Genomic DNA, 23,391 nt, shown 5'->3' with positions numbered 1-23,391 from the left:
CACCAAGATTTCACGAAGCATAAAAAATAAGTTCTCAGGTAGGAGGCATAAGTTCTCTACTGCATCTCCAGCCCTACACATACCTTTTTCATCCTTAGTTTTTGTTGTTTTTTTATTTTTTGGATTGTTTTTTTTTTGTTTGTTTTTAGGCCACACCCTGTGTTGCTTAGGGGTTACTCCTGGCTCTGTGCTCAGAAATCGCTCCTGGTTTGGGGGGAGACTATATGGGGATGCCAGGGGTCAGAGACTGCCAGGCCAAACGCCTTATCGCTGCACCACTGCTCCGGCCCCCACCCTTAGTTTGTTTAAGACAAGAATCCTCTAATTTTTGTTTTTGTATCACGCCCGGTGGCGCTCAGGCTGCCTTGGGGGACTATATGGGATGCTGGGATTCAAACCACTGTCCATCCTGAGTCTGCTGCATGCAAGGCAAACACCCTTCGATGCTATCTCTCCAGCCCCAGGGATCCTCTTAATTTTTGCAATGGGGTCAGTTCACTATCCCTCAGACCGAGTACCTGACTAGAGTTAGTGGCCCGTGAGCTGTAGTTTGAGGGCCCCTGCCTGAGACTGAGGAGTTGAGGGATGGAAGGAGGTGTCAAGAGTGGTGCACATTCCACATATGTGCACTATGGGCCCAGGACAAGTTGGCTAAGCAGGACAGGCAGCAGCAACAAAAACATAGGCGGCCAGATCAGTGTCCTCAGTAGGCTGCATGTATCCCACAGGCCATAGTTTGAGGACTCCTGATCTAAGATCTCAAATTCAATAGAGGGTGAATATACTTACTGTTGGACAGTTCAAGAACAGATTGTTTGGGACTGGAGCAATAGCGCACCTGTGTAAGGCGTTTGCCTTGCATACGGCTGATCCTGGATAGACCTCAGTTTGATCCCCAGTGTCCCATATGGTCCCCCAAGCCAGGAGCGATTTCTGAGGAGTAACCCTTGAGCATCACCGAGTGTGTGCCCCCAAATTAAAACTTTCTTTGTGTTTGTTTCATAGATTTCCAGTCCTCAGATTGTAAAAACTTTTCTTTTTTTGCCTGTTACAGATTGGTCTTGATCTCCTTTGTCATCATCTTAAATTAGGTAGTAAAACTGCCTTCCCTACTATTCTAGGTAAACTGTTTATGAATTAATAGAAGATCATATAGATTGAGAAAAGTAAGGATGCACAGAGCTTACAAAATTCCTGGTGATAATTAGGGCTTATTTAACAGACCTGCTAGACATGGAAGCAATTCAAATAAATCCTTAATGTTTGAAGCAGTCAATTTTGAGATATGTCTGTTTTTTTCCCTTTATGATTCGATTGTCTTTGGATTTTGAACCACACCTAGTAGTACTCCGGAGTTGTGTGATACTAGGAAGAACCCAGGCCTCCCACATGCAAAGCTTTTGTTCAGACTTTTGAGGTATCTCTCCAGCACTATCTTTTTTTTATTATTAAAGACACTAGTATTAGAGTAATTGTAAATTAAGCACCACTTTTTTTTTTGTTTGTTTATGGGTCACACCCAGCAGTGCTCAGGGGTTACTCCTGGCTCTATGCTCAGAAATCACTCCTCGCAGGCTCAGGGGATCATATGGGATGCGGGATTTGAACCACCAACCTTCTGCATGCAAGGCAAAATGCCTTACCTCCATGCTATCTTTCCAGCTCCCTCAAGCACCATTCTTATGCCCACAATGATTACCTTGAGATTGTGGCCCGTTTTCACTTGTCTGAGAAGTGGAAGCAGACTGTTCAGGGCTTTTGGGTAGCATGGCCCTTTAAAAGAAAGAGTTATTTCTATCTGTTAAAAGAGTAAGTCCTTAGAAAATTGTCATGAATGATGTAAATGAAATTTCCCCTCAGCAGCTTCTATCCTCCCACCATCCTCTCACCCAGTATTGAGATTTAGGTAGTAGCAAAAACTGACTTGTAAGTTGAGAGCTCTTCAGCAAGGCTCATCCTTAGTTGTTCCATTTCTTTGTTCTTCTGTTGCTGAAGTTGCACCCCACTTCTTAACTGTCTCTGTCTTTCTTCCATTTCCTCCAGCTGTTCCTATGGGACAGATAGTACCAAGATCTTACCTTTTTTTGGGGGGGTCACACCCATTTGATGCTCAGGGGTTACTCCTGGCTAAGTGCTCAGAAATTGCCCCTGGCTTGGGGGGACCATATGGGACGCTGGGGTATCGAACCTCGGTCCTTGGCTAGCGCTTGCAAGGCAGACACCTTACCTCTAGTGCCACCTCTCCGGCCCCCAAGATCTTTTCTAATGAGTCAAGTCATGAAAACTTTGACCATTCTTTTTTTTTTTTCATTCAGTCTTTTTCTACCCCCTTGGAGGACCGTGCAGTGCTGTTGATCAGACCTGAGACTTTGCATACAAAGTGTACTTTTGACATAATAGGCTTTTTTTTTTTTTTTTTTTTTTTTTTTTTTTTTTTTGCTTTTTGGGCCACACCTGGTGACACTCGATTGCTCCTGGCTATGTGCTCAGAAATCGCTCCTGGGATGCCAGAGAATCGAACCGCAGTCCATCCTAGGTCAGCTACATACAAGACAAACACCCTACCTCTTGTGCCACCATTCCATATGGGCTATTTCTTAAGCTTATGTTAAAAATTTTTTGAAGTACTGTGATTTACAGTACTATTGAGAATAGGGTAAATAAGCAGATTAAAAGACTGCAGTGGTATGGAAAGAGAATACAGGGACATGATCCTCACCTGTGGGTGGGCCTGCCCCAGCACAAAGACCCTCAAGCACCACCCCCAATTAAACTGTTTTATTTTTGACAGTGACAGTCCCTTTTTTGTTTGTTTTGAGTCACACCCTGCAGCGCTCCGGGGTTACTCCTGGCAGGTTCGGGGGACCATATGGGATGCCGGGATTCAAACCACTGGCCTTCTGCAAGCAAGGCAAATGTATTACCTCCATGCTATCTCCAGCCTCAGTGACAGTCCTTTTTAAAATAATCATCTGAGGTAGGGTGCTTGCCTTGCATGCAGATGGTCAGTGATTCAAATCCCAGCATCCCATATGGTCCCCAGCCTGTCAGAAGTGACCCCTGGGCGCTGTCGGGTGTGACCCAAAAACCAAAAAAAAAAAAAATTAGTCCCTGTGGGGCCAGAGAGATAGCACAGCAGTAGGACATTAGCCTTGCACATAGTAGACCCAGAATAGACTTGGGTTCGATTCCTGTCATCCCATATGGTCCCCGGAGCGACTTCTGAGCACAGAGCCAGGAGTAACCACTGAGTGCAGTTGGATGTGCCTTCCCCCCCCCCCCCAAAAAAAAAGTCCCAGGGACTGGAGGTAGGGTGTTTGTTTTGTATGCAGAAGGACGGTAGTTCAAATCCCCGGCATCCCATATGGTCCCCCCTGAGCCTGCCTACTAAGAGTGACCCCTAAGCGCTGCCAGGTGTGACCTAAAAACCAAAAAAAAAAAAGAAAGAAAGTCCCAAAAAGGGCCAGAGAAATAGATAGTTCACATTGCATATGTTTGCCTTCCACTTATCAGTCTGGGTTTGATTCTTGGCGCCCATAATTATTGTCCCCTGACTATCATAATGAGTGAGCCTTGAGAGTACAGCCAGTACTAAGTCCTGAGCCCATGTGTGGCCCCAAAACCAAAAAATTAATAAAACTCTTAAAATGTGGGGCCGGAGAGATAGCATGGAGGTAAGGCATTTGCCTTGCTGGCAGAAGGTCGGTGGTTCGAATCCCGGCACCCCATATGGTCTCCCGAGCCTGCCAGGAGCGATAACCTGAGCATAGAGCCAGGAGTAACTCCTGAGTGCTGTCGGTTATGACCCCAAAAAACAAGGTAATGTGATGTCTTAACTAACCATTTCAGAATTAGTTCCTATAATGACAATGATTCCTACTTAAATTGCAGTGGGAAACAATGGCTGTGGGGGGGGAGGGGGGTTGTCTTGTTTTGGGGCCTTTCCTAGCAATGTTTAGGGCTTACTAACCTAGCTCTGCACTCAAGAATTAGTCCTGTCAGTGCTCGGACCATACGGGATGCCTGGAATTAAACCCAGGTCGGCCTCTGCAAGCAAGTACCTTACAAATAGTACTATATCTGACTCCACACTCAATGTTTTTAATATTTAGAATGGTCTTTAAGGGGCCAGAGCAATAGCACAGCGTATAGGGCATTTGCCTTGCACGTGGTAACCCAGATTCAATCCCTAGCATCCCATATGGTCTCCTGAACCTTCCAGGAGTTTATAGAGCCAGGAGTAAACCCTGAGCACTGCTGCTATGGCTTTAAAAAAAAAAGTGGGGGGCCGGGCGGTGGCGCTAGAGGTAAGGTGCCTTGCCTTGCCTGCGCTAGCCTTGGACAGACTGCTGTTCGACCCCCCCCGGTGTCCCATATGGTCCCCTAAGCCAGGAGCAACTTCTGAGCACGTAGCCAGGAGTAACCCCTGAGCGTCACTGGGTGTGGCCCAAAAACCAAAAAAAAAAAAAGTGGGGGGGGGGGTCGGGTCACAGATAACCAACTCTGAAATCCAATATGATTATGGAAGTGGGAAAAATTCAGCAACTTTGCCAATCAGGCACTTGAATGTTGCCAACCTGTGTTAGATCTCTAGCACCACTTACATCTCCCTAACACTTCCAGGAGTCATTCCTGAGAACAGTTGAGTATAGACATACACACACACACACACACACACACACACACACACACACGAGTCATTCCTGAGAACAGTTGAGTATAGACATAAACACACACACACCCTCAGGAAAATAATGCTCGTTCCAGGGGCCGGAGTGATAGCACAGTGGCAGGGCATTTGCCTTGCATGCGCCAATCCGGAAAGGACCTGGGTTTGATCCCCGGCATCCCATATGGTCCCCAAGCCTGCCAGGAGCGATTTCTGAGGGTGTGGCCCAAAAACTTTAAAGGAAAAAACAACTTGTTCCCGGCTGAAGCAATAGCAGAGCAGATAGGGCTTTTTTGCCTTGCATGTGCCTCACCTGGGTTCAATTCCTTGGATTCCATATGGTTCCCCAAGCATAAAAGAGATTCTCGGGCCGGGCGGTGGCGCTGGAGGTAAGGTGCCTGCCTTGCCTGCACTAGCCTAGGACGGACCGCGGTTCGATCCCCCGGTGTCCCATATGGTCCCCCAAGAAGCCAGGAGCAACTTCTAAGCGCATAGCCAGGAGTAACCCCTGAGCGTCACAGGGTGTGGCCCAAAAACCAAAAAAAAAAAAAAAAAAGAGATTCTCAGTGCAGAGCCAAGAGTACCCTTGTGCACAACTGGATGTTGCCCAAAAATAAAAAAATGTGTGTTAGGAAATCTAGAAAATTATTTGGGAGTTGGAGGCACTTGGGACCACTGCAGTTCCCAGGGCTCTGCTCAAGAGTTGATTCCTGGGGCCGGAGAGATAGCATGGAGGTAAAGTGTTTGCCATGCATGCAGAAGGATGGTGGTTCGAATCCCAGCATCCCATATGATCCCCTGAGCCTGCCAGAGCGATTTCTGAGCGTAGAGCCAGGAGGAACCCCAGAGCGCTGCCGGGTGTGACCCCAAGACAAAAAAAAGTTGATCCCTGGCTGGAGCAATAACACAGCAGTAGGGCATTTGCCTTGCAGACAGCCAACACTAGATGGAACTGGTTCGATAGGCAAGCAGCCTATGCAGGACCAAAGGTGGTTGGTTCGAATTCCGGTGTCCCATATGGTCCCCTCAGCCTGCCAGGAGTTAGATTTCTGAGAGTGCAGAGCCAGGAGTTACCCCTCAGTGCCACTGAGTGTGACCCAAACAAATAAGTTGGCCCCTGATGGTACCAGAGATAGCATGCAAGGCAAGAAGGCATCTTAGACTTGGTCTCTCTTTCACACATTCTCACATCTTTATTTGGGTTATACCCTGTAATGTGCAGTTCTTTTTTTTTTGGGGGGGGGCCACACCTGGCGGTGCTCGGGTTACTCCTGGCTGTCTGCTCAGAAATAGCTCCTGGCAGGCACGGGGGACCATATGGGACACCGGGATTCGAACCAACCACCTTTGGTCCTGGATAGGCTGCTTGCAAGATAAACGCCGCTGTGCTATCTCTCTGGGCCCAGCAGTTCTTAATCCTGGCTCTACACTCAGGGATCATTCTTTCAGTAATAATTACCTCCACTTAAAAAAAAAGCTATTTCCTTTATTATGGCAGCCCCATCACCTTGCCTGAAAACTCAGCTTCCTCTGACTTCTCACCTAAGCCCTATACATTCAGTTTCAGGTTTGTTCTACACTCATTCCTGCTTCCCTTCTTTGTTCTCATTACTACTTCTAGTGGGTGGGCACTCTAGATGGGGTTTCTTGACTATGCTGTGCTTGTGATTGAATCCCAGACTCCAGGATAGAAACCATGCACTCTAGCCCTTCAAGTTATTGCCTCCAGCACCCTCTGTAATAGCTTCTTAGTCTTCCAGATTAATCTCTAATCTTTTATACACTGCTGCCAGTACTATTTCTAAAAATAAGACAATGTTCCTTTAAGGGATATATAATGGTGTAACTATTTGAAACACTGGTCTAGATCTTCTGTATACCAATATTTCTCTTCCAATGTTATGATTTAACTATGGCTAAAAGTAAGAGTGTTGTGTGTGTTTTAGACATACAATAATAATGTTTAGGGCTTACTCTTAACTCTCTATTCAAGAATCACTCACTCGCTCCTGGTAGTGCTCCAGGAACCATACGAAGTACCAGGGACTGAACCCAGGTTGGCCACATGTAAGATAAACATCTTTTGGGGCCGGAGAGATAGCACAGTGGTGTTTGCCTTGCAAGCAGCCGACCCAGGACCTAAGGACCTGGCGTCCCACATGGTCCCCCCGTGCCTGCCAGGAGCTATTTCTGAGCAGATAGCCAGGAGTAACCCCTGAGCACCGCTGTGTGTGGACCAAACCCCCCCCCCCCAAAAAAAAAATAACCATCTTTCCCACTATACTGTCTCTGGCTTCAGCCCATAATACTCATATCTTTCTTAGTCATGTTACTTTCTTCAACTTTGGGTCACAATATTAAAATAATATGAATAGTAGTTATGGGGCCTGAGTGTTAGCACAGTAAGGTGTTTGCCTTGTACGGGGCTGATCAGGTTCGATCCCCAGCATCCCATATGGTCCCTGAGCAATAGTAGCTACTAGAGCCAGGGAGATAACTGCAAAGGCTAAGCTCGTGCTTTTGGGAGATATGAAGGGAATCTGGGCCAATCCTAATGATGCTCAGGGTACTCCTGGCTCTGCTCAGCAGTGACTCCTTTAGAACTCGGAAGATTATGGTGCCAAAGATTAGAACTGATACTGGCTGCGTGGGAGCCAAGCACCTTTTAACCCTATTTCTCTCTGGTCTCTGAGCACAGACTTTGCATACAGTAGATTTAGTTTGAGTCCTGTCATTTTGTGGTTCCCCCAAGCACAACCCCTGAGATTAAGCATGGAATTTAGTTTGGCCAGCACTGGTGTGCTCTTAAAGACCCCCCTCCAGAGGTCAGAGTGATAAGGCACTTGCCTTTCACAGAGCTGGTCTGGAATTAATCCGCAGCATTCCATGTTCCCCAAACCTGCCAGAAATAGTATTTGGGGATTGGGGGCATATATTAGCAGTAGAGTGGGTGTCTTGCATGTGTGAGGCCTGGGTTTGGTCACTTGTATCACACAAAGACAAATATGTATAATATGCAAATTTTACTATAAATGCCTTTCACTAATTTGAGAACTAAGAAAATAACAGTGAGCCAGAAAGATAATACAACCTGGTTTCACATTCAATGACACACGATTCCACTGGACCCTCCCTGTGTAGCTCCAGAGCCCTTGAGCACTGGTGGGGTGACATTGGTTGTTCCAACTGTCCGGCTCAATTCTCTGAAAATTGCCAGTAGTTGTACCCAGGACCCTTGAGCACCACTTGGGAGCCCCACCACCACCAAAGAAAGGTAATGTGGGCCTGGGAGCTATTTGGAGGGATTGGAACAAATGCTTGTTATGTGAGACATCCCAGATTTGATCACTATCTCTTCATGGTCTCCTGAGCACTGTCAGGTGTGTTCCCCTCACTCTGAAAATAGCCAGTACCAAGTAAGGTGCTTGCCTTACATGCAACCAGTCCAGGTTTTTTTGTGTTTTTTAGAGAGTTTTTGGGTATTTGGGGATGAACTCAGGTTGTCCACACTCCAGCCCCCTGACCTGGGTTTGATCCTGGCAGAGCATAAAGTTCCCTGATCCCAGAGTACTGAGCCAGGAGTAAGTCCTGAGTTCAGCTGAGTATGGCCTACTCCCTCCAAAAAAAGAAGCCATATGACTGGGATCATATACATGTGCATAATTTCTTTGGGGGAGTCACACCTGGCAGCGCTCAGGGGTTAGTGCTGGCTCAACGTTCAGAAAACACTCCTGGCAGGCATGAGGAACCATATGGGATGCTGGGATTCACACCATTGTCCTGCATACAAGGCAAACACATCTCCATGCTATCTCTCCAGCCCAGATATGCATAATTTTAGGACATTATTTTGAGCATAGATCCACATTTTTCATAATACAAGCTACAGGTAACTTGGAAGGAATAGTGAGTGACTAGCCAGTTTGGTAGAGGAATGGGGCCAGAGTGATAGCACAGCGGTAGGGCATTTGCCTTGCATGCAGACGACCCAGGACGGTCCCTGGTTGATTCCCGGCATCCTGGATGGTCTCCTGACTTACCAGGAGTGATTTCTGAGCACAGGGCCAGGAATAATTCCTGAGCACCGCCAGATGTGGCCCAAAAACTTAAAAGGGGAGGGGGGTTGAAGCAGTGGTGCAAGTGGTAGGGTGTCTGCCTTGCACATACTAACCTAGAACGGACTGTGGTTCAATCCCCTGGCATCTCATGGTCCCCCAAGCCAGTAGCAACTTTGTTTTGTTTTTGTTTTGGGGCCATACCCATTGACGCTCAGGGGTTACTCCTGGCTATCTGCTCAGAAGTCGCTCCTGGCTTGGGGGACCATATGGGACGCTGGGGGATCAAACCACGGTCCTTCCTAGGCTAGCGCTTGCAAGGCAGACACCTTACCTCTAGCGCCACCGCAGGAGTGATTTCTAAGCTCAGAGCCAGAAGTAACCCCTGAGTGTCACTGGGTGTGCCCCCCCCCCAAAAAAAAAGTATCAGATTCGGCCCGGAGAGATAGCACAGCGGCGTTTGCCTTGCAAGCAGCCGATCCAGGACCAAAGGTGGTTGGTTCGAATCCTGGTGTCCCATATGGTCCCCTGTGCCTGCTAGGAGCTATTTCTGAGCAGAGAGCCAGGAGAAACCCCTGAGCACTGCCAGGTGTGGCCCAAAAAAAAAAAAAAAAAGTTTACTGCAAAGGAGTGTGTTTCACACCAGAAAGCTCAAAGGACTGGAGTGCATGTTTTGCATATAAGAGGACCAGTTTCATGCCATCACATGCTACTTTGAGTACCCCTGGAAAGAACCTTACCCTCAGCACCACCCAGGGTGACCTCAAAACCAAAGAAAGGGGCTGGGGCAGCAGCACATCATCGGGTAGGGCACTTGCCTTTCATGTAGCTGGCCTGGGGTCAATCCCCAGCATCCCAGAAGGTCTCCTGAACAATGCCAGGAGTAACCCCTGAACATCGCTGGGTGTGGTCCCTTCCCCAATGGAGGGACCACACAAAAGCAATACATTTCAAAAGACAGTTACTGTCTTTGAACAGTAATTAAAAGGCTAGAGTACATGCCTGGAGGTATAGAGGCACCAAATTAAATTATTTTATTTGGGGCAACACTCAGAAGTGCATAGGAGCTATTCCTGGCTCTGCTCCAGGGCTCGCTCCTGATGATGCACTGGGAATGATATGGAATGTTGATGGCAGCAGGATTGGACAGATGAAAAGCAAGTACCTAGTTTCTGTACGTCTCTAGTTCCAAAAAGCACTGAGTTTGATTTTTCTAGCATTGCATAACCCCCAGAGCACTGACTGAGTGGGACCCCAGAAAATATACTACCTGAATGTGCTAGGGATTTTGCTCAGTGGTAGATCACATATCTCACTTGTGTTCAGTTCCCCAGCATCACTCATATCCAAGTACTACCCTAAGAGGTACCACATTATAGTGTCAGTCCCCAGAAGCACTGAAATTAGTGTATATTTAACTGATGTGGGCTCTGAACTTGGGTGGAAAAGGTATATAAAATGATATGCCAAAGCATTGTAACTGGCTCACATCAGATAATATGAATATGGGACCAGAGCAATAGCACAGCGGTAGGGCGTTTGCCTTGCATAAAGCCAACACAGGACAGGCCCCAGTTCAATTTCCAGCATCTCATAGGTCTCCTGAGCCTACCAGGAGTGATTTCTGAACACAGAACCAGGAATAATCCCTGCAGGCTGCCAGGTGTTATAAAAACAAAAAAGCATGTAGATTTCATTCCAATATCAAGATTTGTGGGGGGGGGGGGCATACCTGGAGGTGCTCAGGAGTTACTTCTGCTCAGAAGTAGTCCCTGGCAGGCACGGGGTACCATATGGGACATCAGGATTCGAACCAACCACCTTATGTCCTGGGTCAGCTGCTTGCAAGGCAAACACCGCTGTGCTATCTCTCCAGCCCCTCAATAACAAGATTTTAAGGCATATGGGCAGGACCTATATGGGAGGAGGGGAAGAAATGTTCTCCCTCTGTATAAACTCAAATATTACTGTGTTTTGAAGCATTTGCATTTGTATTTTTGGGCCACACCCAGGATTACTTAACATTTATTCCTGACCATTGCTCAGGGATCAGTCCTGGTGGGGCTTGGGGTTAGATACTAGGGATTGAACATAGGTGAACCATGTGTAAGGCAAGTACCTATTGAATTGTCTCAGGTTCCTGGTGCAGATAACTTTTGGGTTTGGTTTTGTTTTTTTGTTTTTTTGTTTTTTTTTTTCGTGTTGTTTTTTTTTTTTTTTACCACACCCAGCGATGCTCTGGGTTACTCCTGACTCTATCACTCCTGGCAGGCTCGAAGGACATATGGAATGCTAGGAATCGAACCCAGGTCCATTCATCCCGGGTCAGCCGCGTGCAAGGCAAACCCAGGGCGTGTGCGTGCATTTGTAAAGAAAAAGAAGTGAGAGAATAGCCCTGCTATTCTCATTCCTCTTACAAATGGCAGTATTTAGCCTTCATTTAGAGGACCTTTGACTTGGGCCGGAGCAATAGCCCAGTTAGGGCATTTGCCTTGCATCCAGCTGACTCGAGTTCAACCCCCAGCATCCTATATGGTCGGTCCCCCAAGCCTACCAGGTTGTGTTCCCCCCCCCCACACACACACACACCAAGAAAAAGAAAACCTTTGACTTGGTCATCTTTTCCTCCCCAGCCTACAAGGCATTTGATCTCCTGCCTTATAGATGGACCTACCCTGTACTGCTGTACCTCCTCATCTCGTTTTTCTCTCACAAGTGTGATCTGGTCCTCCAGGTTTCGGTTCTGCAGGTGGAGCTGCTGGGCCTCTGCTTGCAGAGGTCTCAGAGCCTCCTTCATCTCCTGAATCTCTGCCTGTGTTTTCTGGAGAGCTTCGGCAGCAGTTTCCTTCCTTTCAAGGAGTCGCAGAAGCTGAGGTTCATACTCCTCCTCCAAGCCCTGGCGGCTCTCTGCCATGAGATTCTCAAACTGCGCAGAGATCCGCCGGCTCTCCTGGAGGAAATGCCCATCCCTCTGGCTTGGCGGGGTCTCTAGCTGTTGCCGTAGCAGCTCCTTCTGCTTCAGATAGGTCTCCTTGAGCTGGGCCAGTTCCTCCGAGAGCTGGGCTGCCCGGGTAGTGAGCACTTCCTGGAATTCAGCAAAATGGGCCACATCTTGCCGGCGGCACTCTAGCTGGTACTGGTAAGCCACACATTCTTTTGTCACCTTAAACAGCTTCTGCTTGACCAGACGAATTTCCTCCCGTAGCCCATCCCTCTCCAGCTCTGCTTGGGCATGCAATTTATAGGCCGCCTGGATGTCCTGATGGACTTGCTGCACCTCTTGCAGAGCTGGTTCTCGGAGCAATACCAACTCATGCACAAGCTGATCCCTTTCCTCCTCCAGCTGGGACACAGCTTGGATACATTGCTGGAAACGGCCTTCCAACAATTCCAGATCTTCTACAGTCAGGCTCTCCTCAGTGTCAGGACTGGGCTCAACTCTGAGGCACTCCTCAGTGCTTACTTTCTCCTCACTAGTGCCTGTCTCTTCCCCATAAATGATCTCTGGGCTTGTCTTTTCTGATTTCACAGAATCTTCTACAAACTCTGTCTCCTCTGGCTTCACAGCTTCCTCCACAGATAGTATCTCCTTGGGCTTTACAGTCTCCTCCAGAGACTGTATCTCCTCTGGTGTCACAATCTCCTCAATGGATAGTGTCTTCCCTAGCTTCACAGCTTCCTCCACAGACAGTGTCTCCTCTGGAGGTGGGGTCTCCACTGATTTTGCCTCCTCTGGTGTCACAATTTCCTCCACAGACAGTGTCTCCCCTGGCTTTTCAGCTTCTTCTGGAGTCACGGTCTCCACAAATTGTGTCTCTAGTGTCACGGTCTCCTCCACAAATTGTGTCTCATCTGGTGTCGAAGTTTCCACAGACAGTGTCTCCCCTGGCTTCACAGCTTCCTCTATAGACAATGCTTCTTCTGGTGTCACTGTTTCTTCCACAGATAGTGTCTCTTCTATCCTCACGGTCTCCTCTATAGACTGTGTCTCCTCAGGTAGTGTCTCTTCTATCCTCACGGTCTCTATAGACTGTGTCTCCTCAGGCATCACAATCTTCTCCACAGACTGTGTCTCAAGCTTCCCAACATCCTCCACAGATAATGTCTCCTCTGGCTTCACAGTCTCTTCAAAGCACAAGCCTTCATCTGGCTGCCTAGTCTCCTCAATATACAGTGGTTCCACAGGTCTCTTGGTCTCTTCCACATACAGTGTCTCATCAAAGCCACCTGAGCCCCCCAGGTAGAAAATGTCCTCTAAATTCAAATTCCCCTCCAAAGATAAAGCAACTTCTGGGTAGAAGATCCTTTCCTCATTCAGGGATTCAGAGTTTTCCTCTTGAGGAGAATTGGCCTCTGCTCTTGTTCCCCTGCAAGAGAAATTATTTAAGTGAGAGGGTATCTATAGAAGAGGATGATATTTTTTTACTAGAGTCACAGACCTAGTTTATATCAGGTTCTAAGTCTGAGCAGTGAAGAAGTCTTTGGAAGTCATTGATTTTTCCCATATACCTATTCTCCAAAATTTCCTTGGCTTTTAGGGCAGCTCTACCATGTTCTTGACTAATACTGAGTTTGACCAAAAACCGTAAGATTGGGTTTGGAATAAGTGCAAATGGCCGACCCAAATTCTATACTTAGCATGTACAGCATATTATCACCACCACCACAAGCCTGCCAGGGTAATCTCTGAATATAGCCAGTTGTGCCCCCAAATAAAGGAAAAACCATAAAACTTTTTGTTTTGTTTTTTGGGTCACACCCAGCAGTGTCCAGGGGTTATTCTTGGCTCTATGCTCAGAAATCGCTCCCAGGGGCCAAGAGATAGCACAGTGGTAGGGCATTTGCCTTGCACACAGCAGATCCAGGCTATATGGTGATTTGAATCCTGGCATCCCATATGGTTCCCCCATGCCTGCCAGGAGCAATTTTTGAGCGCAGAATCAGGAGTAACCCCTGAACGCCACTGGGTGTGACCCCAAAACCAAAGAAGAAAAGAAATCACTTCAGGCGTGCTCGGGGGACCATGTAGGAAGGATGCCGGGGATCGAACCTGGGTCTGTCCTGGGTTGTTTGTAGGCAAGGCAAATGCCCTACCACTGTGCTATTGCTCTGGCCCCATAACACTTCTGTTTTTTGTTTGTTTGTTTGTTTGTTTGTTTGTTTTGGTTTTTGGGTCACATCCGGCAGCGCTCAGGAGTTATTCGAACCACCGACCTTCCGCATGCAAGGCAAACGCCTTACCTCCATGCTATCTCTCCGGCCCCCCCATAAAACTTCTTGATATCCACTTCAGCACAGGACCATAAACGGTTGGGGTACCATCGGGTGTGGCTCCAACCCCTCCACTTAAAATAAAGGGATAAAAGTTCCAGAAGTCAGGCAAGGTGATAACTAAAGGGCTTAGCACAAGCTTTGCATGTGGATACTTAAATTCAATCACCTGAACTATATGATTCTCTTGAATACTACCAGGAATGACCCTTAAGCACCAAGCCAGCTAAGAGTAGACCCCAAGCTCAACTGGGTGCCCTCCCCAGAAAAAGCAATAAAAGCAACTCAGGTCCTAGCGAGGAGTGATCCCTGGGTACAGAACCAGTCATGTGGCCCAGAAAACCAGAGCCAGGTGTAACCCCTGAGCACAGCCAGTTGTGGCCCATAGCTCCCCCAAAATAATTACTCCTGTCAGACTTGGGGAACCATACAAGATGCCAGGAATTGAACCCAGGTCAGCTGCATTCGAGGCAAACACCCTACCTGCTGTGACATTGTTCCGGCTTCCAAGATAATTTTTTGTTTGTTTATTTATTTTTTTTTATTTTTGGTTTTTGGGCCACACCCGTTTGACGCTCAGGGGTTACTCCTGGCTATGTGCTCAGAAATCGCCCCTGGCTTGGGGGGACCATATGGGACGCCGGGGGATCGAACCGCGGTCCATTCCTTGGCTAGCGCTTGTAAGGCAGACACCTTACCTCTAGCGCCACCTTCCCGGCCCCTTGTTTGTTTATTTTTGGGTCACACCTGGCAGTGCTCAGGGGTTGCTCCTGACTCTAAGCTCAGAAATCGCCCTTGGCAGGCTTGGGGGACCATATGGAATACTGGGATTCAAACCACCGTCCTTCTGCATGAAAGGCAAATGCCTTACCTCCATGCTATCTCTCTGGCCCCCCCAAGATAATTTTTATTAAATGAAACTAACACAGGGACAGGAGTGGTGATGCAAGCGGTAGGGTGTTTGCCTTGCCTGCACTGACCTAGGACAAACCACGGTTCGATCCCCCAGCATCCCATATGGTCCCCCAAGCCAGGAGCGATTTCTGAGCACATAGCCAGAAGTAACCCCTGAGCGTCACTAGGTGTGGCACAAACAAAAAAATTACATTAAGTGGGGCCCGGAGAGATAGCACAGCGGTGTTTGCCTTGCAAGCAGCCGATCCAGGACCAAAGGTGGTTGGTTCGAATCCCGGTGTCCCATATGGTCCCCCGTGCCTGCCAGGAGCTATTTCTGAGCAGACAGCCAGGAGTAACCCCTGAGCACCGCCGGGTGTGGCCCAAAAACCAAAAAAAAAAAAAAAAAAAACCAAAAAAAAATTACATTAAGTGAAACTAACTTAGATGCAAGGAGAGAAGGGAAGGACTACATGGTGAAAGAATCAAGTGAGATATATGTACAAAAAAGAATATGGGCTTGTGGGGCCAGAGTGATGGCACAAGGAATAGGGCATCTGCCTTGCACATGCTGACCTAGGACAGACCACGGTTCGATACCCCAGCATCCCATATGGCCCCCCAAGAGAGGAGCGCTTTCTGAGTGCATAACCAAAAGTAACCCCTAAGCATCACTGGGTGTGGCCCCCCAAAAAAATATGGGCTTGCAGAGTCTTTCTCCAGATTTTATTTTGTTTTGATTTTGGGTCATACCCAGTGATGCTCAAACTCTGCTTTCAGGAATTATTCCTGGTGAGGCTTGGGAGATCATAGGGATGCTGGAGATCAAACCTGGATGGGTTGTGGGCTAGGCAAATGCCCTACCTCTTGTATTATCGCTCCAGTGCCTGTCTCCAGATTTTTGTTTTTGTTTTTGGGCCATACGGGGCGGACCATATGGGTCGCCGGGATTTGAACCAACCACCTTAAGTCCTGGATTTGCTTGTAAGGCAAACACCGCTGTATCTTCTGACCAGGACAATAGTTGAGGTAATAGAACTCAGACCTAGCATGTTCAAAGCTCTGCAGGGTATAGTGCTGATGGCTCTCTGACACCAGATGTTTAGACCAACATGTATCTTCTGACCAGGACAATAGTTGAGGTAATAGAACTCAGACCTAGTGTGTTCAAAGCTCTGCAGGGTATAGTGCTGATGGCTCTCTGACACCAGATGTTTAGGCCTGTGCCACCAGATTTAGCAATAGGTCTGACCCTTATTTAAAAATAATAATAATAATAATAATAATAATAATAATAATAATAAAGATGTCTTCTCCAGATTCCAGAAATCATTGGCCTTCTACAACCAAGCACTTGCAACAAAATTAAAAGCTTAGGGGCTGGAGAGATAGCATGGAGATAGGGCGTTTGCTTTGAAGGCAGGAGGATAGTCATTCAAATCCCAGCATCCCATATGGTCCCCTGAGCCTGCCAGAAGCAAAATCTGAGGGTAGAGCCAGGAGTAACCCCTGAGCGCTGCTGGGTGTGACCCAAAATCCAAAAAAAACAAAAAAAACAAAAAAAACAACTTAAACTTAAAGACAGCCTCAGTCATCTAGTCTATTCATGTCCCTTTACCTGAGAGGAAGTACTTTTAGATATTTCACCTGAAGATAGTCTTCTGAAAGCTAACTGTCCCCAAATGATCCACCCCAGACTTTTTGCACCTGAAGGATTCCAGCTCAGAAATCCTCCAGCATATGCCAGGTTGACTAAGCAAAAAAAAAAAAAAAAAGCATTAGGCCATTCCCCCTTGCCCTGTATAACTCATTCCCTAGGAAAAAAAAAAAAAAAAAAAGGCCCTGCTAGCTCAGGAAATCTATAGTATCCATCATTACTGCCAGGGCCCTGATCCATTTAATATAGTATCCTCTAAACTTTTATTTTTTTGGTTTTTGGGTCACACTCAGCTGTGCTCAGGAGTTACTCCTGGTTCTGCGCTCAGAAATCGCTCCTGGCAGGTTCAGGGGACCATATGGAATGCCAGGATTCAAACCACCATCCTTCTGCATGCAAGGCAAATGTCCTTCTGCTGTGCTATCTCTCCGGCCCCTCCTCTACACTTTTTGTTGTTGCTGTTGTTCACACCAGTGTCGCTTGGAGATTATTCCTGGCTCTGCACTCAGATCGCTCCTAGCTGGCTCAGGGGACCATATGGGTTGCTGGGATTTGAACCACTGTCAGTCCTAGATCAGCTGCATGCAAGGTAAATGCCCTACTGCTGTGCTCTCTCTCGGGCCCCTACACTTTTTTTTTTCTCCTTTTGGAGGGGACATATTATGTAGTGCTCAGGGCTACTCTAGAGTGCTCAGGGTACTATGTGGCACTGAGAATTAAATCCAGACCTCCTGTATGCAAGGTATGGTCTCAGCCTTTGGGACTCTCTCTAGCTCTCTTCTGCACATTTTTTTCTTTTACCAGTCTCATTTTTTTCCATTTATTTTATTTATTATTTATTTAGGGTTTTGGGCCATACTCGACAGTGCTCAGGGATTACTTCTAACTCTATGCCCAGAAATTGCTCCTGGCAAGCTTGGGGGACTATGTGGGATGCCGGGAATCAAACTTGGGTCTGTCCCAGGTCGTCTACAAACAAGGCAAACACCTTTATACCTGTGCTATCACTTTGACCCCTTTTATCAGTCTTCTATTGAACCTTTTCCTTGGGCCAAAGAGATAGCACTGCAGTAAGGCGTTTGCCTTGCAAGCAGCTGATCCAGGACGGCTGGTGCTTTGATCGTTGGCACCCCATATGGTCCCTGAGCACAGAGCCAGGAGTAACCCCTGAGCGCTGCCCCCAGGAGTAACCCCTGAGCGCTGCCCGGTGTGACCCAAAAACCAAAACCAAACAAATAAACCAAAACAAAGATAGGCTTCAAGGACAAAGAGATAGTACAGAAGTTAAATTGCCTAGCATGGGGATGCTACTATAATCCTGGTTCAGATACCTGTACAGCCCCAGGTATAGTCCCAAGCACCACAGGATGTGACCCTCCCTCTAAAAAAAATATGAGGCCCAGAGTGTACCTTCCAGTTCCATCTTACATATCTCCCCATAGCTCACCTAGGTAGTGCTTAACACTCAGAGCCTGTGTTAGCCTCATAGTCACAGCAGCCCACAATATCCAGGGCCCTGCTGGGAAAACAGAATTCACTGCACACCATCTGCACCTGGGCAGGAAGAGCTCCTGGAGCCAGTACCTGATAGAGCCCTCTGGTGCTCCAGAGACCCTTTTTTACCCAGATGACAGTCTTTCTACCTGGAGTGACAACTAAGAAAGAATTCTTTTTTTTTTCTTTTTCTTTTTTGTTTGTTTTTGGGTCACACCTGGTGGCACTCAGGGGTTACTCCTGGCTCTGTGCTCAGAAGTTGCTCCTGGCTTAGGGGTCCATATGGGATGCCGGGAATCTAATCGAGTCCAAGTCCATCTGGGGTTGGCCATGTGCAAGGCAAACGCCCTACCGCTATGCTATCGCTCTGGCCCTGACAACTAAGAATTCTAATAATAGGGGCTGGAGAGATAGCATGGAGGTAAGGCGTTTGCCTTTCATGCAAGAGGTCATCGATTCGAATCCCAGCGTCCCATATGGTCCCCCGTGCCTGCTAGGAGCAATTTCTGAGCATGGAGCCAGGAGTAACCCCTGAGCACTGCCGGGTGTGACCCAAAAACCACAAAAAAAAAAAAAAAAAAAAGAATTCTAATAATAACTAATTTTTTTTTTTTTTTTTTTTTTTTTTTTGGTTTTTGGGCCACACCCAGTAACGCTCAGGGGTTACTCCTGGCTATGTGCTCAGAAGTTGCTCCTGGCTTGGGGGACCATATGGGACACCGGGGGATCGAACCGCGGTCCGTCCAAGGTTAGCGCAGGCAAGGCTACCTTACCTTTAGCGCCACCGCCCGGCCCCCATAATAACTAATTATTCATGGATTATTTTTTGTTTGTTTGCCTTTGGGCCACACTCAATGATGCTCAGGGGTTACTCCTGGCTATGTGCTCAGAAATCACTCCTGGGGCCCGGAGAGATAGCACAGCGGGCGTTTGCCTTGCAAGCAGCCGATCCAGGACCAAAGGTGGTTGGTTCGAATCCCGGTATCCCATATGGTCCCCCGCGCCTGCCAGGAGCTATTTCTGAGCAGACAGCCAGGAGTAACCCTTGAGCACTGCCGGGTGTGACCCAAAAACTAAAAAAAAAAAAAAAAAGCGCTCCTGGCTTGGGGGACCATATGGAATGCTGGAGGATTGAACCGAACCGTGGTCTGTCCTAGGTCAGCCATTTGCAAGGAGAACACCTTACCGCTGCTCCAGCCCCAGGATCTTTTTTGTTTTGTTTTGGTTTTGGGTCACACCCGGCAGCACTCAAGGGTTACTCCTGGTACTACGCTCAGAAATTGCTCCTGGTCACCACCACCACCACCCAACCACCACCACCAAAAAAAAAAGAAAGAAAGAAATCGCTCCTGGTAGGCTCGGGGGACCATATGGGATGTCGGAATTCGAACCATTGTCCTTCTGCAAGCAAGACAAATGCCCTACCTCCATGCTATCTCTCTGGCCCGGATTTTTTTTGGGGGGGGGGTCACACCTGGCAGTGCTCAGGGGTTACTCCTGGCTCTATGCTCAGAAATCACTCCTGGCAGGCTTGGGGGAACCATATGGGATGCCAGGATTCAAACCACTGTCCTTCCACATGCAAGGCAAACTCCCTACCTCCATGCTATATCTCTGGCCCCAGAATTATTCTTTGTTAAAAAACAAAATAATGGGTTGGTTTTGTTTTGGGTCCACATCTGTGGTGCTCAGAGCTTACTCCTGGCTCTGCACTCAAGGATCACTCCTGGCAGGCACAGGGAACCATATGGGTTGCTGGGGATTAAATCCATAGTGGCAAGCACCCTATCTGCTATACTATTGCTCTGGCCCTTAAGGAATATATTTATTCAAGGCAACATTGGTTTGTAGCACAGTGTCCTTTTTAACTTTATATTTCAGCATCAGTAATGAGCATTTTCCATGAATAATCATTTCTGTGGAGCTCTCCAATTATCCCCATTTCATCCACAAGGAAACCAAAGAGCACAGTTTCATGATAGTTCCTAAACTCCAGCCTGACTTCCTGCTCCCCTGCCCTCCTAAGCCAGGTCTACCAGAGGTAATACTTGGTGCGAATAATAGAACTTGACACATACCTCCAATATCTACCTGTCTAACAAATGTCTTACTGTTCCAACCCTGCTCAATTCCTGTGTCCTAGCTGAACTTCCCAAACAGCTTCCTCCTGACATCCTGGGACACTTTGCATGACGCTCATCTTCACAGGCCCAGGATAGCTGTTCTATCACAGGGTGGGGCTCTCTGGAAGGCAGGCAGAAAGGAGCTGAGATCCAAGAGGAAGTTTGCCCAAGGTCGAGTGGCAGAGCTGGAAGTAGAACCCAGGTCTTTTGACCTGCAGCTTCCGTTACCACACACCATGCGGCTCATCACCCCACCCTGGTGCCAGGCCCCCCTAGGTTTTGTCTATCTAAAGAGTTAAGGGTGGGGTAGGGTGGGGCAATGCGGGGAGGCAGCTTGGTGGCCAGGGCCCTGACCTCAGGCAGTCTGCCTTTGCCATCCGCTGAAGTGTCCGTGACAGTGTACAGACGTGATCTCTGTATGTCTGTGTGTCAGGGGTGGGGGGAATGGATGCAGGTATGATTGAAAACACGCTCAGCTTTGTGCCACGCCTGTGAAGGGGGAGAAATGAGTGGACATATAAGCACTTCTCCCTGTGACTCGGGGGAAGAAGGGGCTCCCCACACCCCCACAGACCATTCAGCCACAGGTCCCTTCCTCCTAAGCCACGGTGGGGTGGCTGCGTGTGGTTGGGGGAGGGAACCCCTGGGACTTCAGCCCTCACCCCCATCTCAGGTCCAGGCTGGAGAACTTGCCTCCCTCAACAGCCTCTGGTTTCAACCTGGCCGGCGCCCGGGCGAGCTTGCCCTAAGCGCCTGAAGCCCCGGGAGCGACCCAGGGGTCTCCTGCCCACTTGGCATCTGGGCTGAGCGGAAAGAACCGAACCGGGTGGATCCCTCCCTCCTTGCCCTGGCGGCCAGAGATGCTGCAGTCACTGACCCGCGGAGCTGGCAGGAGCCTGGGCTCAGGGTCTCAGCGGCCGGTGGCACCCCCGGCACCCCAGCCCGGCTGGACCGCGACTCCAGCCCCTGCCCCCGGCCCCCCAGGGTCAAGTAGAGGTACCGCGGAGGCGGGGGCGGGGAAAGGGGCACCCCCTCCCCAAAGGGGCGGGCCGCGTCCTACCTCGCGGCCCGGGTGGTGGCGTCCCCGCCGCGCCGGGACTCCGGGCTGGCCATGGCTGCGCGACCCCGGCTCGGCCGCCGCGTTATTAATAGCCGGCCCGCCGCACCGCCAGCTGCAGCCGACACCCGATCCGCCCGCCCGGGCGCGCCCACTTGGCCCCGCGCCGCCGCGGGGGAAGGGAGCGGCCGCCCTGCGGGACCCGGACCTCTTCTGTCTCTGTCCCTGTCTCGCTCTCCGTGTCTGTCTGTCTGTCTGTCTGTCTGTCTGTCTGTCTGTCTGTCTGTCTGTCTGTCCGTCCTGTCTGTCTGTCTGTCCGTCCGTCTGTCTGTCTCTCGCCCAGGGCCACGGTGCAGAGGGTGTCAAGGAGGAGCCTACCCCACTCGCCCCAAGGCCCAAGCAGCAGCCGCAGCTGTCTCTAAGGATTGAGGGGTAGGGTGCCGGCCACTCCCCAGCCTGGGCCCCGAGGGGGTCAGCGCAGTGAGATGGGGGCGGGCTTTGGAAAACTCCCCTCCCCAGCTTTCCGACCTGCCAAGTTACCAGGGAGCCACTGCCCTGGCCTCACCAGTGACCCCAGCCGGTTGGTCCTGCGGTCCACACCTGGGACTGCCCTGCCCCAAGTTCTGCTAGGTTCTACCACTCTGGACTCGGGCCTTGGCCACTCCCTCCTGATCTCTCCAACCGCTCCATCTTCGCCCCTGGCCCTCCCGGAGGCCTGTGTCTCCATCCCCCAGGAATGCTGGATACGTTTAATCACAGCCCCCACACGGCAGCTCGCAGCTCGAAATGGGGGCCTCCTCTTGCCCCGTGGAATCTAAGATCAGGGGCCTCTACCAGCTGTAGGGGTGCCCTGTGGCAGTAGCAGGGAATACAGAGGGGGATTTCCTGCAGAGCTGTGGAATGCTGGTCTGCTGTGGCCATGTAACAACAGTGCAGCTAGAATCAGAGCCACGATTCGTGCCTGTGGGGCTTTTGTGCCCCTCAGTGTTCTGGGAGTCACTGGTGGGTGAGAAGGGGTGCTCACAAGCTGAAGGAACCCATTCCTGCCCAGGATCTGAGCATAAATCTTGGTATTTATTCTTGCTTAAGGCAGGGGGTGGGCCAGGAGCACAGCAGCCAAAAATCCATCCATGTAAGGGATGCAGGAGAAAACGTTGGTTTGTGAGGCTGCTGGGGGTTTTCTGACTTACCCCTGAAATATTCTGGGGAGGAGGCTGGCAGAGCCTCAGCTGCTGGTCATTTGACAGCTGCTGCAGTAGGGGAGTAGGGAGCAGCTTGCCAGCCGCTGAGGCTCAGGGTGCCAAGCAACAGGCAGGGAGACTGCTGGCACTAAAAGCTATTACTTCTCCCCCAACCCCCTTGCCAGCAGGCAAGCTGGCCTGGGAGGTCCCCAAGACAGAATTCTGGGTCCCTCTTCACCTGACCCCAAACACTTCTCTAGTTAGAAACATGAGTCCCAGGGGCCTGAGCGGTGGCACAGGGCATAAGGCGCATGCTAGCCTAGGACCACGGTTCCCCCGTGTCCCATATGGTTCCCCAAGCCAGGAGCGATTTCTGAGCGCATAGCCAGGAGTAACCCTGAGTATCACTGGGTGTAGCCCAAAAACAAAACAAACAGAAACATGAGTCTCAGAAAGTCTTCTAACCTTTGTTCTTGCAGCCCACCTCTGCCTCCCAACACCTTCTCAGGGCTCCACATCCCAGCTTTTGCTTGTCTGGTTTCCTCAGAAAGACCGCCTAGAGACAGACTGGATAAGGTGCTTGCATTGCACATGACCAGCCTAGGTTCAATCCCCAGTATCTCATATGGTCCCCTGAGCACTGCCTGGAGTGGTCCCTGAATATAAAGGCAGGAATAAACCCTGAACATCATCAGATGTGACCCAAAAACAAAATAAAAAAAAAAAGGTCTTCCCTGGAGCCAGAGCAATAGCACAGTGGCAGGGCATTTACCTTGCATGCGACGAACCCCAGAGGACCCCAGTCATCCCTGGCATCCCATATGGTCCCTGAGCCTGCCAGGAACAATTTCTGAGCACAGAGCCAGGAATAACCCTTCAGTGCTGCCGGGTGTGACCCAAAAACAAATAAATAGTTTACCTTTGGGATATTTAAAGCTGTGCTCCAGCCTCTGAGCATCTTCCAAGCTCAGAGTATTTATTATACTTGCT

At 49.2% G+C, this 23,391-nt stretch overlaps 1 protein-coding gene across 1 annotated transcript; it reads right to left on the bottom strand.

The window, feature by feature from the left end:
* Positions 1 to 1,813: 1,813 nt before the first annotated feature.
* Positions 1,814 to 21,276, bottom strand: SYNC (syncoilin, intermediate filament protein). The gene is made up of 4 exons (XM_049775537.1): positions 21,224 to 21,276; positions 12,769 to 13,091; positions 11,399 to 12,720; positions 1,814 to 2,049 (listed from the first exon to the last, which is right to left on the bottom strand). The coding sequence occupies exons 1-4, from the start codon at positions 21,274 to 21,276 to the stop codon at positions 1,903 to 1,905; spliced, it is 1,845 nt and encodes a 614-aa protein (XP_049631494.1). The 3' UTR covers positions 1,814 to 1,902.
* Positions 21,277 to 23,391: the final 2,115 nt, after the last annotated feature.

The sequence above is a fragment of the Suncus etruscus genome, chromosome 6 (assembly GCF_024139225.1).
Source record: "Suncus etruscus isolate mSunEtr1 chromosome 6, mSunEtr1.pri.cur, whole genome shotgun sequence".
Taxonomy (NCBI): domain Eukaryota; kingdom Metazoa; phylum Chordata; class Mammalia; order Eulipotyphla; family Soricidae; genus Suncus; species Suncus etruscus.
Note: the sequence above shows the minus strand (reverse complement) of the source record. Positions and strands in the feature narration are given on the sequence as shown.

Bases quoted from the DNA above. Each gene is read 5' to 3' on its own strand.
- SYNC (XM_049775537.1), bottom strand. From the start codon at position 21,276: ATGGCCAGCCCGGAGTCCCGGCGCGGCGGGGACGCCACCACCCGGGCC. The intron at 13,092-21,223 runs GTAGGACGCGGC...TTTCTCTTGCAG, and splicing joins GCCACCACCCGGGCCGCGAG to GGGAACAAGAGCAGAGGCCA. The intron at 2,050-11,398 runs GTAGGTCCATCT...TCTGTCCCATAG, and splicing joins AGGAGGTACAGCAGTACAGG to GAACAGCTGGAGGAAATGGA.